The sequence below is a fragment of the Littorina saxatilis genome, linkage group LG5 (genome assembly GCF_037325665.1).
Source record: "Littorina saxatilis isolate snail1 linkage group LG5, US_GU_Lsax_2.0, whole genome shotgun sequence".
In the NCBI taxonomy this organism is placed as follows: Eukaryota; Metazoa; Mollusca; class Gastropoda; order Littorinimorpha; family Littorinidae; genus Littorina; species Littorina saxatilis.
Window position 1 is genome coordinate 57,940,703 of NC_090249.1, and position 15,579 is coordinate 57,956,281.

At 41.8% G+C, this 15,579-nt stretch overlaps 1 protein-coding gene across 2 annotated transcripts in view; it reads right to left on the reverse strand.

Annotated features, from left to right (window-relative positions):
• Positions 1 to 15,579, reverse strand: part of LOC138967536 (rho-associated protein kinase 2-like) — a 73,023-nt gene that overhangs the window by 19,344 nt on the left and 38,100 nt on the right. For both annotated transcript variants that reach the window (XM_070340108.1, XM_070340107.1), the window contains 12 exons: positions 13,870 to 13,976; positions 12,451 to 12,598; positions 11,248 to 11,408; positions 10,689 to 10,811; positions 9,962 to 10,023; positions 9,099 to 9,168; positions 6,844 to 6,947; positions 6,267 to 6,453; positions 5,051 to 5,144; positions 4,385 to 4,470; positions 3,683 to 3,820; positions 417 to 651 (listed from right to left, as the gene is read on the reverse strand). In XM_070340108.1, the coding sequence (XP_070196209.1) occupies positions 417 to 651; positions 3,683 to 3,820; positions 4,385 to 4,470; positions 5,051 to 5,144; positions 6,267 to 6,453; positions 6,844 to 6,947; positions 9,099 to 9,168; positions 9,962 to 10,023; positions 10,689 to 10,811; positions 11,248 to 11,408; positions 12,451 to 12,598; positions 13,870 to 13,976 (1,515 nt within the window). The remainder of the gene's footprint in view (positions 1 to 416; positions 652 to 3,682; positions 3,821 to 4,384; positions 4,471 to 5,050; positions 5,145 to 6,266; positions 6,454 to 6,843; positions 6,948 to 9,098; positions 9,169 to 9,961; positions 10,024 to 10,688; positions 10,812 to 11,247; positions 11,409 to 12,450; positions 12,599 to 13,869; positions 13,977 to 15,579) is intronic.

A 15,579-nucleotide genomic window follows, 5' to 3' on the forward strand; every position in this document is an offset into this window, starting at 1 on the left:
GTAGTAACGTTTCGGCAACATGAACAATTGTAGGGGTATGATAACCACATGTTAGTGCAGTAACAGTGATCAAGACAGACTAGAAAGAAGGCAGATGAAAATTAAACATTCCACCTTCTCCTAACGCCAATGGGCCAGAGCAAACCCCAATTTTATAAAAATTTGAGCAGAGCCCAATTTTATCAACTTTTAGCAGAGAGAAGAAGCCAAATGTATCAAATTCAAGCTCAGCAGAGCACAGGGTAACGTCTTCTTCTTCTCTTCTTCTTCTTCGTTCATGGGCTGAAACTCCCACGTTCACTCATGTTTTTGCACGAGTGAATTTTTACGTGTATGACCGTTTTAACACCGCCATTCAGGCAGCCATACGCCGCTTTCAGGGGATGAACGTCTTCAAAATTGACATGCATCCTCACCAGTAGAAGGATTCTCCTCGATAGCGGAAGTGTCTTCCAAGCTGCCGCTGTTGAGGGAAGCGGAGTCTGCGTTGAACATGGAGAGCTTCTGCCGGAGCTGCTCGATCTCCGAGTCCTTGGCGTCCATCTCCATCTGCAGCCTCTGCCGCGACACACTCTCCTCGTACACGTTCTGCTGGGACTCGGACACGTCGCGCTGCATCTTCTCCACCATCTTGTTGTACTTCTCACGCTCCTGGAAAATTAAAACGGGAACTTTAACAGTCTATTAAAGATAAATGTTTCAACTGCAGCACGCTTGAGCTGAATCCCACACTTACACTGTTTGGACAAGATGGCATAACAAAAACTGATGAAGGTTTTGATTGCATTTTATCGCAAGCCACATTTTTTTCATATAAATGTTGAATCAATCAATAAAGTAAAGCTAACGCTTAACATAAACTCAAAGGAACTGTCCTACAGGACTGGGTGGCCGAGTGGTAACGCACTTGCGCTCGGAAGCGAGAGGTTGCGAGTTCGACCCTGGGTCAGGGCGTTAGCAATTTTCTCCCCCCTTTCCTAACCTAGATGGCGGGTTCAAGTGCTAGTCTTTCGGATGAGACGAAAAACCGAGGTCCCTTCGTGTACACTACATTGGGGTGTGCACGTTAAAGATCCCACGATTGACAAAAGGGTCTTTCCTGGCAAAATTGTATAGGCATAGATAAAAATGTCCACCAAAATACCCGTGTGACTTGGAATAATAGGCCGTGAAAAGTAGGATATGCGCCAAAATGGCTGCGATCTGCTGGCCGATGTAAATGCGTGATGTATTGTGTAAAAAAATTCCATCTCACACGGCATAAATAAATCCCTGCGCCTTGAATATGTGCGCGATATAAATTGCATAAAATGAAAAAAATAAAAAATAAAATCCCTGCGCTTAGAACTGTACCCACGGAATACGCGCGATATAAGCCTCATATTGATTGATTGATTGATTGACATATATAACGTTGATAAACATAGTCACTTTTCAGAAATAAATCATGGAAGACCATTGTATTATGGAACATTAAAGCTGAAGTGGGTATCATATCACAATATTGTTGAGCAGTACCTGTCATAATTAATTGTCTATTGAATTGTAAATGTCTTTTTTTTGTCTTATGTGAACAGCTCAGATCATGGCTCATTGAAGTGTTGCAGAGATGGTCAAAAATAAAGTACAAATTATTGCACTTTAAGTGGAACTAAACTGTTGCTTAGTGTCTGTAGGAAGTAGACCTGTTTACCCTAAACCCGAGGCAAGAGTACTTTCCCAAAAAGTTAAGTGTATTTTTCAAAAAGTTGGTGTACTTTGCAAGCAAAGCCATATGGACTAGGGAAAATGTACGCGTGGGTGCAAACGTGTTTGTGTAAGAATAGCATGTCTTGTGAACACCTTCAGAATTTAACTCCTTCCAATACAACAGGAATAAAACAATTTTATTTACCTGTCAGTTTATAGCATTATCATAATAACCAGTGTCTTCCAAACAGATTGATAATGAAAAGATGAAGTTCGTGAAATAACATCTGCGGTTGACAGTGGCAAGTTCATTTTTACAATCATCTCAGAAAACATTGCTTCAGCGTGGACTACAGCCTTTTCTTCTGGCAGGATTTGCTTTGCGGGAATGAACTTCATAATTCCTTGGCAGCAACCTTGTCCAGGTAAGTTTTGGAACTGCAGTGTCGTTCAATGTCATATTTCCCAGCATGGGCAACGGAGAAATCTGATTTACAATACTTGCAGTGTGCATGACTTTTTCCCATAGTAGACTCCACAATTCCTGGCTCTTTCTTATATTTCTCCAAGAAAATCTGCTGCTTCTGCTGTTTAGACTTGGTACAGTCATCCGAAACTGGCACATTTTTCCGCTTCATTTTGCCACGATTGTCCAGACGATCGCACGTGCCAACAACTGAACAAGGTTTCCACAGCTGACGACTCGCTGTCATGGTTATCTCCCTTCGACCGAAACCAGTATCAGTTGTACCATTCCGTAATCAGCACACCAACAACGGAAAACGTATTGTAGACTTTTTCTTATGCGTATTTTGTGCGTGTGTCGCGTATTTGCGTACCGATAATAATTTGGCGTACAAAATACGCCCAAATCGTACTGGTAAACAGGTCTGAGGAAGCTATAAGGTGAAAATAGAGATAGAAAAACACGATTCTTGACTTTGATAGGCTTTTTTTTACTCGTAAACACACTTTCTTCTGCTCATGACAGCGTGCCCCATTATTGTGTTTAAAACACCAATTAAATTTGCATTGAATAAAACTCACAAGTTTACCATAAGAATTTAGAGATCTGTATCAATTATGTATATCATACATAAGAAAAAAAGAATGGTTCGTTACTTGAACGATTAATTTTTGACAAAACAAATCAGTCAGTAATAATAATGTTTTGTTCCATTGACTAACCATTTTTGTGGTTTTTTATTCTGAATTTGTGAAAGTTATCAGTCTATCTCCTCAATAGCAGAAACACTTCCAAGCTGCCGCTGTTGATGAAAGCGGAGTCTGCACTGAACATAAAAACAATGGAATAATGATAGCAGTCTATACCCTCAATAGCAGAAACACTTCCAAGCTGCAGCTGTTGATGAAAGCGGAGTCTACACTGCACATAAAAACAATGGAATGATAGCAGTCTATACCCTCAATAGCAGAAACACTTCCAAGCTGCAGCTGTTGATGAAAGCGGAGTCTGCACTGAACATAAAAACAATGGAATAATGATAGCAGTCTATGTTTTGGGATTGATGACTGACAGGCGCAGTGGCGTGGTGGTAAGACGTCGGCCTCCTAATCGGGAGGTCGTAAGTTCGAATCCCGGTCGCTGCCGCCTGGTGGGTTAAGAGTGGAGATTTTTCCGATCTCCCAGGTCAATTTATGTGCAGACCTGCTGGTGACTTAACCCCCTTCGTGTGTACACGCAAGCACAAGACCAAGCGCGCACGGAAAAGATCCTGTAATCCATGTCAGAGTTCGGTGGGTTATGGAAACACGAAAATACCCAACATGCCTACAAAACGAAAGCGGTTTGAACTTCGGATAAGGCGCTATATAAATACCCGTTATTATTATTAAGCTGACTATGCTCTCAGAGTATAGTTTGGGGAACCCAAATGGGCAAACGAGCTCACACGTAACCAGAAAATTCTGGAACGCTGAAGAAGAAGAAGGATTGATGAAGAAATGAGAAAAGGAAAGTCGTAAGACTGACCATGGTGAGCTCTTGCTGCGCTCGTCTCAGTTCCTTCTCTTTCTTCTTGAGGTCGGCACTGCTGGCCTTGTCCTTGCCGCCCCCACGACCCTTGGAGAACTCCTTCCGGTTCATGATCTCCGCCAGCTTGTTCACAGCCTGCACACAATGAAAGTAATAGTGTAACTGTGACATCTGTCTCAACAATTCTAGACTTGCTTCCTGCCATCTTTAAAGGAGCTAAGCCAACAAGTGAACACACACACACACACACACACACATTGACCACACATACACAAACACACCATTTCAAAGATCAAAATTGTAGTAAATGTTTTGCTTTGTCAACAAGTTACAATTTTGTCAATTAACTAACCTTTCTTTCTTTTTTATAGCATAGTCTTGTATGTCTGATGTTATCTGATGTTGATGTCTGATGTTGTTGTCATGTTATATATGTACCAAAAAGAAATAAAATCATGTTGGAAAAAAAAAACAAAAAAAAACTTTCTTATTTTCAATTCTCTATTCCTTGGAGTTTACCAAATTTAAGAATGTATGAGAACTGTGTATCTACATCTCTCATATTGCAGTGAATTACATCACAAAATGACACAAACATCAACCAATCACAACCCAGTACTCATCCATATGAGTACTGGCTTAAGCTTACACCTTCTTGGAGATTCTTCATTAAAAAAAAACAATAAAAAAATAACTCACCTGTATCTTTTTGAGTTTTTCATCTTCCAGCTGCTTTTTCAACTTGTCGACATCTTCGACTTCCATATTCTTGGAGAATTTCAAGTCTGCACATAAACACCACTCAAAATAAGAATAAACATTACTCTCCTCCTGTGACAAATCTCCCCACAATGAAGTAATTAAGAAACTCTCTTGAATTACCATGTACATTGCAGTCATGAACAGAAAGAAGAGAAGATACTACCCTTCAACAGAAGTATACATTGATTATTAATTAAAACTGCCACTGGTCACGTCAAATAAGCATCTGCTTGAGTTCGTGTCCTAGCTGCATTTTTGTCAATTGTTTCATGTCATGTATTTTGAATAAAATTGTGTTTAAACCAAAACTGCCACTGTCATATTTTCTCAGATTCTTTGATACCATAACAGGGCATGTTAATTCAACTTAAATGTACAAGAAAAGTTGTGCCTTCAAAAATGCCCAAGCCTCCAGCGTGAGACATCTTGCAGGTATAAATAAAATATGAAATAAATAACAAGGTTTATACATTTTGTAGAGAGTAGTAAAAACGTACATGTTCCTTGAAGAGTTTCTTGAAGAGAATAGCAGGAGTAAATATAAATCGCGCATGACTCCCCCCCCCACCTCCCCCCAAGCAAGCAGCACAAAAAGTAACATACCCTCTGAGAGTTTCTTGATCCTGTTCTGGAGATCGTCCTTGTCTTGCTGCAGTTTGTCTATCTGCAAGGCGTAGTCTCTCTTCTGTTCGTCCAGCTGAAACCACAAGTGTTCTGTTTTAAAACTGTCATCCTCACCAGTTGTCTGATCAAAATCAACAAGAGGCGAAGCCTTCAAGGCTCACGTAAGAAATCGACAAACAGTAACACAAACTCAATCACTCCGTCACACATACACACACACACACACACAGTAAGCATTGGTGACACTGTGCAAGAAAGAGAGACACTAGATCTAGATCTGTCTGTCTGCATGTAGCCTACTTACAGACACGACTGCCAAATAGTCTCGGCCCGCTCAAAATAACAATGACCGAGACATTCCTTCGCGTGACGTCTAACCCTCTTACGCCATAATGTGACGTCTTCAAATGACGAAATGTTAAAGTTTCTACCACAGACATACACACGCACGCACGCACGCACATACGCACGCACGCACGCACAGACAGACAAAGTTACGAACGCATAGGCTACACTTCGTGAGCCAAAAAGGATGCTGCTGAATGCACCTCAGGCTAATATAGCTACAGTTGTCAATATATACTTGAAAGATTGAATGTAAAGCAACAAACACACACACACACACACCACACCACACCACACCACCACACCATCACACACTGTCCTCGTGAACAACATCATAATATTGGTACAGATCCGGCACCACATTTTCTCATCTTCAAAATTCACCCAACCGTATGTTCTTTCCACATTGTATGGAAAATAGCAGGCGATCGGTACATCAGTACTGCATGACATATCACACCTTAACGCAAATTTTGTGCGTCCCAGGACCCAATCTTTACAAGTTGTGTGCGTCCCAGGACCCAATCTTTACAAGTTGTGTGCGTCCCAGGACCCAATCTTTACAAGTTGTGTGCGTCCCAGGACCCAATCTTTACAAGTTGTGTGCGTCCCAGGACCCAATCTTTACAAGTTGTGTGCGTCCCAGGACCCAATCTTTACAAGTTGTGTGCGTCCCAGGACCCAATCTTTACAAGTTGTGTGCGTCCCAGGACCCAATCTTTACAAGTTCAGTGCACCTCGGGACCCTCTCCACGAATTTCAAGTGAGTTTTTTCAGTTTTTAGTATGTATGGGACGCAGGAACGCAGAGATTGGGGAGCCCAGAAAGTGAACCATGAAGAGAAACTGACCGAAGCAATGAGCACCTCCTTCTTGTTCATCTCGTTCTTGTGTCGCGAGATGAGCTCCTTGATCTCCAGCTCCAGCATGGTTTTCTCCTTCTCCACGTCCCCCAGCTGCTCCTCCGCAATGCCGCGCGCCAGCGACTCCGAGTCCGCCTTGGCGTGGGCCAGCTGTAGCTGTGCACTGATCGTATCCCTGGACACAGAAATACACGTGGTAAAACACTGAACACATGTTATAACAATACTCTGTTATTGTCTTTTGCTTTATGAAACATATCAGTGGTTGAGTAAAATTTAAAAAAAAAATTAAAATAACCATTGGATGTACTGCCTCCGGCTATTTCTTGCCTTCAGAGTATTCCTTTGTTTTGTCAAAAGAGCATCAGATGGTCACATAATGATGGTCATCACAGTGTGTACAAACTACACCTTTTAATTGTTATGAGTATGGCACCATGAGAGCATGCCTGAACAATAACACATTGCTATAACACATACTCTTCGTGTAGCTACGTCTGAGTGTACCAACAGCACAGACAGAGGAATGTAACAATAATAATGTATATCTTCCTGTACTACCCACTTTTCGTGCAAGATATTCTGGATGTCTGAGTTGAGATCTTGAGTCTGTTTCTGCTTCTCGTCCACCTCCTCCTTCAGCTCCTTCACCTGTGTTCTGTACAGCGACTGCAAGCACAAGTAAAATCACCATATTTCACTTGACTTTATTATCCTATTGCTGGAAAATACAGGTCGCTTCCTCTCAGGTGTGTGCATGTTCAGGTGTAATCAGCCACCAGCACTTCTGACAGAATGACCCAGGTCTTTTACATGTCACTGTGCTGACCCAGTGTGGAACATGGATACTGTATGCTACCCATGTCACTGTGGTGACCGAGTGTGGAACATGGATACTGTATGCTACCCATGTCACTGTGGTGACCGAGTGTGGAACATGGATACTGTATGCTACCCATGTCACTGTGGTGACCGAGTGTGGAACATGGATACTGTATGCTACCCATGTCACTGTGGTGACCGAGTGTGGAACATGGATACTGTATGCTACCCATGTCACTGTGCTGACAGAGTTTGGAACATGGGTACTGTATGCTACCCATGTCACTGTGCTGACCCAGTGTGGAACATGGATACTGTATGCTACCCATGTCACTGTGGTGACCGAGTGTGGAACATGGATACTGTATGCTACCCATGTCACTGTGCTGACACAGTGTGGAACATGGATACTGTATGCTACCCATGTCCCTCTCGGCCTGAATTCAAACCCATGACACACGACTCATGAGTTGTGTGCTCTACCAACTGAGATACTGGGCGACTTCAAAATAGAGCAGTTGTTAAAAGCTTGGTAAGTGTGCCTCATTTGCAGAATATAAACATCCAAACATAGTAAACACTTCCAGCAAAGAAAAATTGAAATAGAAATAACAGACTTTTTTTGGGGGGGGGGGGGGGGGGGTGTTAAAAGAAAGAAAACTTGCAGAACATGTTACAAAGTGAACGTTAACAGCAGTTTTTATTGATGTTTGATCTTTGGGGAAATGCATTGTACAGTGGAACCCCTCACAACGACCCCCCCTCTCTAACGACTACCCCGCCACAACGACCCTTTTCTTTTTAACCGATGTGTTTCCTTATATAGTTGTCACCAGTGTAGCGACCACCCTGCTCTAACGTCTAAGGACCGACCTAACAGCTTGTGTAACGACTTTGTCAGACCACAGGCGGAGGTATCGTTCACTGGATCACCACTATGATAGTAAGACTACTATGATAGTGGTATATATATATATAGTAGTCTTACTATGATAGTGGTGGTCCAGTGAACGATACCTCCGCCTGTGGTCAGATAAAGCCAAGACTCTCAGTCAGCGTAACGCATCACTGACAAACCGGTTATAACCAGTTGAATAGCATTCACATAATGGAAGTCGCCGCGGATTTTCCTTTCGCTCGATTAGCGATTACCGGTACTTTATTAGCTCTCTACTCAAGACTCGGCGCTTTTCTCTTTCTTTCGCAAATCTTTGTTTGTCAACAAGTCGTCGTGACAAGATAGCGTACAGAGAAACACCGGATGTATCGGGATCTCGCGCGTGCAAGATTTCGTTTTTTTGTGTCTCGCGATAGTTGGAGGAGCAAGAGCCGCCATGTTGTGTTTTCGTCTGCTCGAAATGTGCGCCAAAGTCGTATATCATCCCAAAAAAGCTTATTCCGGGCGGGACTACATGTGTGTGTTGGTTACAAATTGGGTGTGTGTGATATTTTTCTTCAAACTTTTTCACTTTTCTTCTGTGTTTCACTTGTTTATTCTCGGAGCCGATTTCGCCAAATACCGTACTTTCGTTTGCCTGGTTGTTTTGATTGATTGACACGATCTGATTATATTTTTTTTGACGGCGGCTAATATAGTGACGCGGCCTAATAACGTGGCTCGTCCCAATTTTTTTTTAAAGTCGGGGGTGCGGCTTATAAAACGGTGTGTCTTGTAATCCGTCAAATACGGTAACTCTTTTTGCATTGAAACATGCACCAGAACTGGTGGACACCATCGACAATGTCAAACATGAAATGGAAGCAGTTAGCTTGAGGAAACGGTCGTCAGCAACTCAAACTTCTCTGTTTTCTTTTTTTAAGAAAATCTGAGGTGACTTTCTTTGTGGCCCCCTGAGCCCGCCCCCTCCCTCTGTAAGGACCCCCCTCCATAAGGACCGATTTTTGTCAACATTTTCAAGGTCGCTAGAGAGGGGTTCCACTGTACCACACAAACACATATAGACCCATGTAATTCATGGTATGAACAGACAGACTCACAGAGAAGTAGGTTTCTGCCTCCAGCTGCTCCTGAATCTCCCTCATCTGAAGCTCGTTCACAGAAATATCACTGAAAGGGAAATGATCACAACATCACCACTTGCACACCACAGGATGAATGAACATTCTTGGTCAATAGACCATGTTTGGAAATAACTGTCAAGTTTGTATGGGTTGTAGAAGAATTGCTTTCCCTTGTTTCCAAAGAAACACTGGGGCAAGCCTACAATGGCACGTGTAGCTTACCTCAGTGTTTCATTGCAACACAGCAAGGAAAAACAAGGGAAAGCAACTCTTCCAAAACCCATAAAAACATGAGTTATTTCCACAATTCATCTATTATGAAAACAAAACGTTCTCTGCTATTCCATTATTGAATACAAACAGAACATGACAAGAAGTGTAGCTATGGTTGAAAGAAAATTCCTTGAAAACTAGAAAAACAAAAATTCACCACTATTCTTTTGAGTAATAATTATACAGCTTTATACCCAGTAATAAATGTATGCACAATGGAACATTTCTCCCTTTCATTTGTTCCTGTAATTATCATTTTCATTTTCTTCAGCAACAAGCACCCATAAAAGCTACACTCTGACCTCGAAACTGACAGCATTGTTGACAGAAATTTCAGATTGCAAATGAATGCTTTTTTCTTCCCCCGAAATTGGCGTATTCTGCCTGAATGGTGGGGTAAAAACGGTCATACACGTAAAAACCCACTAATGCAAAAACATGAGTGAACGTGGGAGTTTCAGCCCATGAACGAAGAAGAAGAGGAAGAATGCTTTTTCTTTTAACAAATTCTTATCAAGGCTTTGCTGACACGTAAGAATTTGCAACTGAATAATACAAATACTCACTCTTTCAACTTCTTCATTTCTGCTTCCACACCCTTCTTCTCGTTCTTCACATCAGTCAGTTCCTGCAAAAGAAAAATACAATGTTATTCATTTGATTTCATAAACTGTCTCTGATTCAAACTATGCATTCAGTATCCCAAAGGCTTCATCACTTGATTTCATAAACAGTCTCTGATTCAAACTATGCATTCAGTATCCCAAAGGCTTCGTCACTTTATTTCATAAACAGTCTCTGATTCAAGCTATGCGTACTGAGTTCGTCAGCTCCTCAACTTTATTGTTCTTACCCATGTTTACCATGAAAACAAGACAATCATCATATGGAAGCGTATCAATGTGTAAATGTAACATTTTTACCCTAAATGTTTTTGTGTGTCTGAATTCATATTCCCATTATTTTTTATTATACCAAGTTGTTCTCTTACATAGCTATTTCGTGATCTCCTGATTGCTTGTAAGGTGCTGAAAACAATAGCAGGTTTTGCATCATGTAATACATTTTAAGTTTAGGTTCAGTAGCCTCCACTGTAACAAGTAACTAGTAAGACAGTCTGTCAGAAATAATTATTTTGTTTCTTTTTTGTATTAAGTCACATCTAGGAAAAACCAAGGGAGGTAAAGCTCTCAACTTCCTTTTTGTGTCGAAGCTTGCATGGTAAGTTGAATAGTTTTATTATTATTATCATCCTAAATGTGACTGTCCTACTGAAGCAAGACTTATGCTGACCTTGGCGAGCTGTTTCTCCTTGCTCTTGGCCTTGTTGAGGTCCATGGAGGTGTTCTTGATGTCACCCTGCATCAGGTTCCGTCGCTGTACCTCCTGCTCCACTTGCAGCGACAGGCCCCGGCTCTGAAACACGCATCAACAACAGTCAGGGTTCTGTGGTCTTAGTATAAAATCATTTCAAAATGTCGTTTAAATTTGTTTAATATTTGCTTTTAGTTTGCTGTGCTGCCGCTGCCAATGACATGAACTCGCACATCTCATCCCGTATTTGAGTCATAGGCACCCAGCACATACCCTTTCTCTAACAAAACAACCCAACCCAACCATCCCTCCCATCACTTTCAATGTATGATTCCCAAGTAAATAACAAAGAAGGTCGATAATAAAGTTTGTCTCGGGGACTTATTCCTATCAACAGAAGAAAAAATGCTTGTAGGGTCACGGTCAGGCTATACATGCATCAGTTTCATATCTGATTAAAATGAACACCGGCGCATGTCATCGGGAAACTGTTACACAGCTTAATAGAAGCAACCATCTGTGAGCACACGCTGCCTACCCTGTCAATCTCTGCCTGAAGTTGTGACTGCAGCGTGCCGACCCGCTGCTGTAGCTGCATAAGGTCAACGCCCATCTCGCTGTTCTTCTTCTCTGTCTCTAGCAGGCGGGCTTCCACCTTATGTCGCATGCTCTTCTCTGTCTCCAGCTTGGCTTGCAGGTCTGTCAACACACAGTCTATGCACATACACTTCAGCAACGTCTGCAGGTTTTTTTACAGGGTGACCCCCCAAAAAAGTCCACCCATTAAAATTATTTTATTTATTTTTTATTATTCTCTTTATTTATATAGCGCCTTATCCGAAGTTCAAAGCGCTTTATGCCGTGTGAGATGGAATTTTTTACACAATATATCACGCATTCACATCGACCAGCAAACCTCAAAAATGCTAATAACTTCCTCATATGTTGAGCGAATCACTTCATATTTGGCATACGTTCACTTCAGCTTATTTATGCATGATCAGTTTACCAAGTTTCAAGTTGGTAGACCAATTGGTCTGTGTATCAACTTTTGCAAAACTCTACCAACTGGCAGGGATTCTTCTGGATGCTTTGAAGGCCTGTGAACACACTTCAGACACTTGGGAATGGCTCAGTGGTGTTTGCCAAAACTATAACATGAGTCTTTCTTCTTGTTTTCAGGTTCGCCAAAACACAGTTCGGACACACATGGGTGTTACTGGGAAAAATCAAAAAACCTGAAAGGCAGGGGTCCAAAATGCTCAAGTTTGAAAGAAAGTTTCTGGACACCGACGAAACCAAATCATAATAAGCAAGATGGCGGCAAATCCAAGGGAGCGAACCGATAAAGCACGCGAACCGGTGTCAAAAGTCGGATCGGAACCGCTGCTCGTTATTTCAACTTAGCGAAACGAAGCTTTTTTTTTTTTTTTTAAACCCGGAAAACCGGAATTTCCGGCTTCAGATTTTTTCACAAACCGGAAATCCGGCAAAAGCCGGAAGAGTAACACCCATGGACACATACACTTTAGCATGGGGAAGTGGTTTTGTACCAACGGTAGTCTGACTCTTTCCACTGTCACTTTTAAACAAATCCCAAACCAGTGCTATTTTCAAACTTTAAAAAAAAAATATCCCAAAGAATATCAATTTTCTACCTGACCTATGGAAACAGCATGAATAATGACATAACAGGAAAAGGAAAAATTGAAAAGAAAATTCTGGTCATGCTTGTCCTGACCTCGCGACTCGATCTGGTTGGCCTGCGAGATGCTGGAGATGCTCTTCTTGTCGGCGTTGTATCTGTCGATCGTGTCCTTGTGGGCTTGCTGCTCCGCCTCCCACCGCCGCTTGAAGTTGTCGCGATCTATCTCCACGTTCGCTAAACTCTGTTAACAAATACATAAAACAGAAGCATGTACTACATGCCACATCACAGTTCTTCAGTAAGTAAGCATTACTAAAAATTATCTCCCCTCCCACTGCCGCTTGAAGTTGTCGCTCCACATTCGCTAAACTCTGTTACGAAATGCACAAAACCGAAGCATATACTACACCGCATATCACAGTTCTTCACTAACAAAGCTTAACTAAAAATGACCTCAGAACCGTTGCCAAAGTAACATTCCTTCCTGTGTGAATGATCTTGTCTACAGTGATGGCGCTAGTATTTTTTCATACCAGTAGGCAAACTTTTATGATGCAAACAGTCCAGTCCAGAAAAAAATGGTAGGCTGGTCATTGGAACCAGTTAGAGTCCAACTCAGAGTACTGGTTTTATTGTTCTACCAGCGAAAAAAATCTGGTAGTTCTACAAATCAACCAGTAGGTCATACCGGCAGCCAATTTTGTTCGGGTATTTTCTCGGTTCAACCGGTAAAATACCGGTAATTAGCGGTTAAGAGCACCCTTTGACTTGGACACACACCAACCATCAACAGCCAGGCTGTTTTCCTGGCAGTGGGATCTTTGTTGTTGAATCAATTTAATTACCGACGCCTGTATCAATCATCCACATTTTTTTCTTTTTAAAAAAATGACAACTCTGCACATAAGCTGATCTGTGACGTTTGACCAGATGGTCTACATGAAAACCTCTGCTTCATCACTTGACTGATGAGCTTCACAAATGTATGACAAATCTCAGTGGGAATAAACTCGAAAATTTTAATAATAAATTTTCATTTGATTAATATACTTACCCGAATCACGTATATGCATTGACCTTGTCTGAGGCTTATCGTCTGAAAAAAACGCTTGCCGTCAACTTAAGGGAAGCAACCCTTTTAGAAAAACACGATAAGCATCTCAGACTAGGTCAATGCATATATGTGATTCGGAGTAAGAATATGTAATTTAATGAGTAATTTGCAATCATATTCTAAATACAGTACACTTTCCTTCTGTCGCAACATATCTAATGCATAAAAAGGGTCTATCTGCTGGCGAGTTACTTTTAATCTTGCAAACTTGAATCCCGCAGACATTGCACAGTACACTGTAATTTGCAATCAGATCCGAACGCAACAAATCTGGTGCATAAAAAGGGTCTATCTGCTAGCAGGTTACTTGTAATCTTGCACAATTGAACCCAGCAGACATTGAGCAGTATAAGAGTTAACTCGTGTCACTTGCACCCGTCCTGAAGGCCAAGTCCTACCTTTTCCAGTGTCACCACTTTCTGCTGGTTCTGTTGCAGCTCTTTGTTGAAGCCAGCTTCTCTGACGTGCGTCGACTTCCTCTCCTGCTGAAGGGTCTCGATACGCTCTGAAACATTTCAAGGTCACTTTCAGTGTACCCAAACGTACCAAGGTCACTTTCAGTGTACCCAAACAAAGTCTGTGGCAAGCACCATTATGCCGCACTAAATCTCACACAGTTATAATCCTGCAATGTTTTGATGTAGTCTCCCTCAAACATTATACATACCAAGCAGTTGTGTTCATGTTCATACAAACTCCGACACTCTCTCTCTCTCTCTTTCTGCGTTCAGTGACATCTCATCAGGGTCTTAATGTATTTGTTGAATTTGATGCGTTAAAGTAGAACCCCCTGTTTACGACTTTGGAAAAACCTTGAAAATTAGGTCGTAAAAAGGGGGGGGGGATCAAAACATACACACACACACACACACACACAAACACACACACACACACACAAACACATTACAGCAGAACAACTTGAACTCAAATTTCAAAGAAAATTTACTCATGGCGTAATGCTTGCTCCCCACTGAGTGAAGCACATTTGACATTGTGGCGCAACCAGTAAAATCCGAATGTCCTAACTCGATAGAAAGCATAACGACTTTTCTCCCGAATCATCTTTCCGCTCATATGAATGATTCGTTGCCTTGCATCGCTAAACTTGACCACGATCGTTGAGGTCTTCGTACAGGCTCCTCTCTTTGCGTACTTTCGCTTCGCTATCCTTCTCACCATCTAGATAACACCGAGTCCTTATTATCCTTGACGACACACAGGATTTTCGTATTCCCGTCTCCAAGGAAGTCGCCGCGGATTGCCACTTCGCTTGATTAGCGATTACTTTATTAGCTCTCTACTCAAGAGTCGGCGCTTTTCTTTTTCTTTCGCGACTCTTCGTTTGTCAACAAGACAGTCGTCGTGATAAGATAGCGTGCAGAAAAAAACCGGATGTATCAGGATCTCGCGCGCGCGAGATTTTGTTTTTATTTCTTCTCGCGATAGTTGGAGGAGCGAGAGCCGCCATGTTGTGTTTTCGTCTGCTCGAAATATGCACATAAGTCGTAAATCATCCCCAAAAGCTCGGTCGTAAGTCGCGTTTTGGGTCATTATCCTTGACAATACACAGGATTTGCGTCTTCCCGACTCCTAAGGAAGTCGCCGCGGATTCTATCGTGCGCGAGATTTTATTTTTTTTTCGTCTCGCGATAGTTTGAGGAGCAAGAGTTGCCATGTATTGTTTTCGTCTGCTCGACTACAAATGCGCAAAAGTCGTAATTCATCCCCAAAAGCTCGGTCGTAAGTCGCGTTTTGGGGCGAGTCGTTCACTGGGGGTTCATTATATAGTAGAATGCATCCGTGGTTGCAAAATCGGTCGTAAAAAGGGGGTGGTCGTAAACAGGGGGGTCGCTAAGGGGGAGTTCTACTGTACTATAATTTATAACTGTGCAGATACTATTGCTGTTATTTTAACCACTATTGTAAGGGGCTGTGGCCTTAGACAATTAAAGATTTGCTCTTGTTCTTGTTCTCTTTCTGCGTCTTCTTTTTTTCTCCACACTTACTTTTATTATTTGTTGTTGTTTACTTGCTTGCTTGTTGAAATCTATTTTGTTTTTACATTTAGTCAAGTTTTGACTAAATGTTTTAACATAGAGGGGGAATCG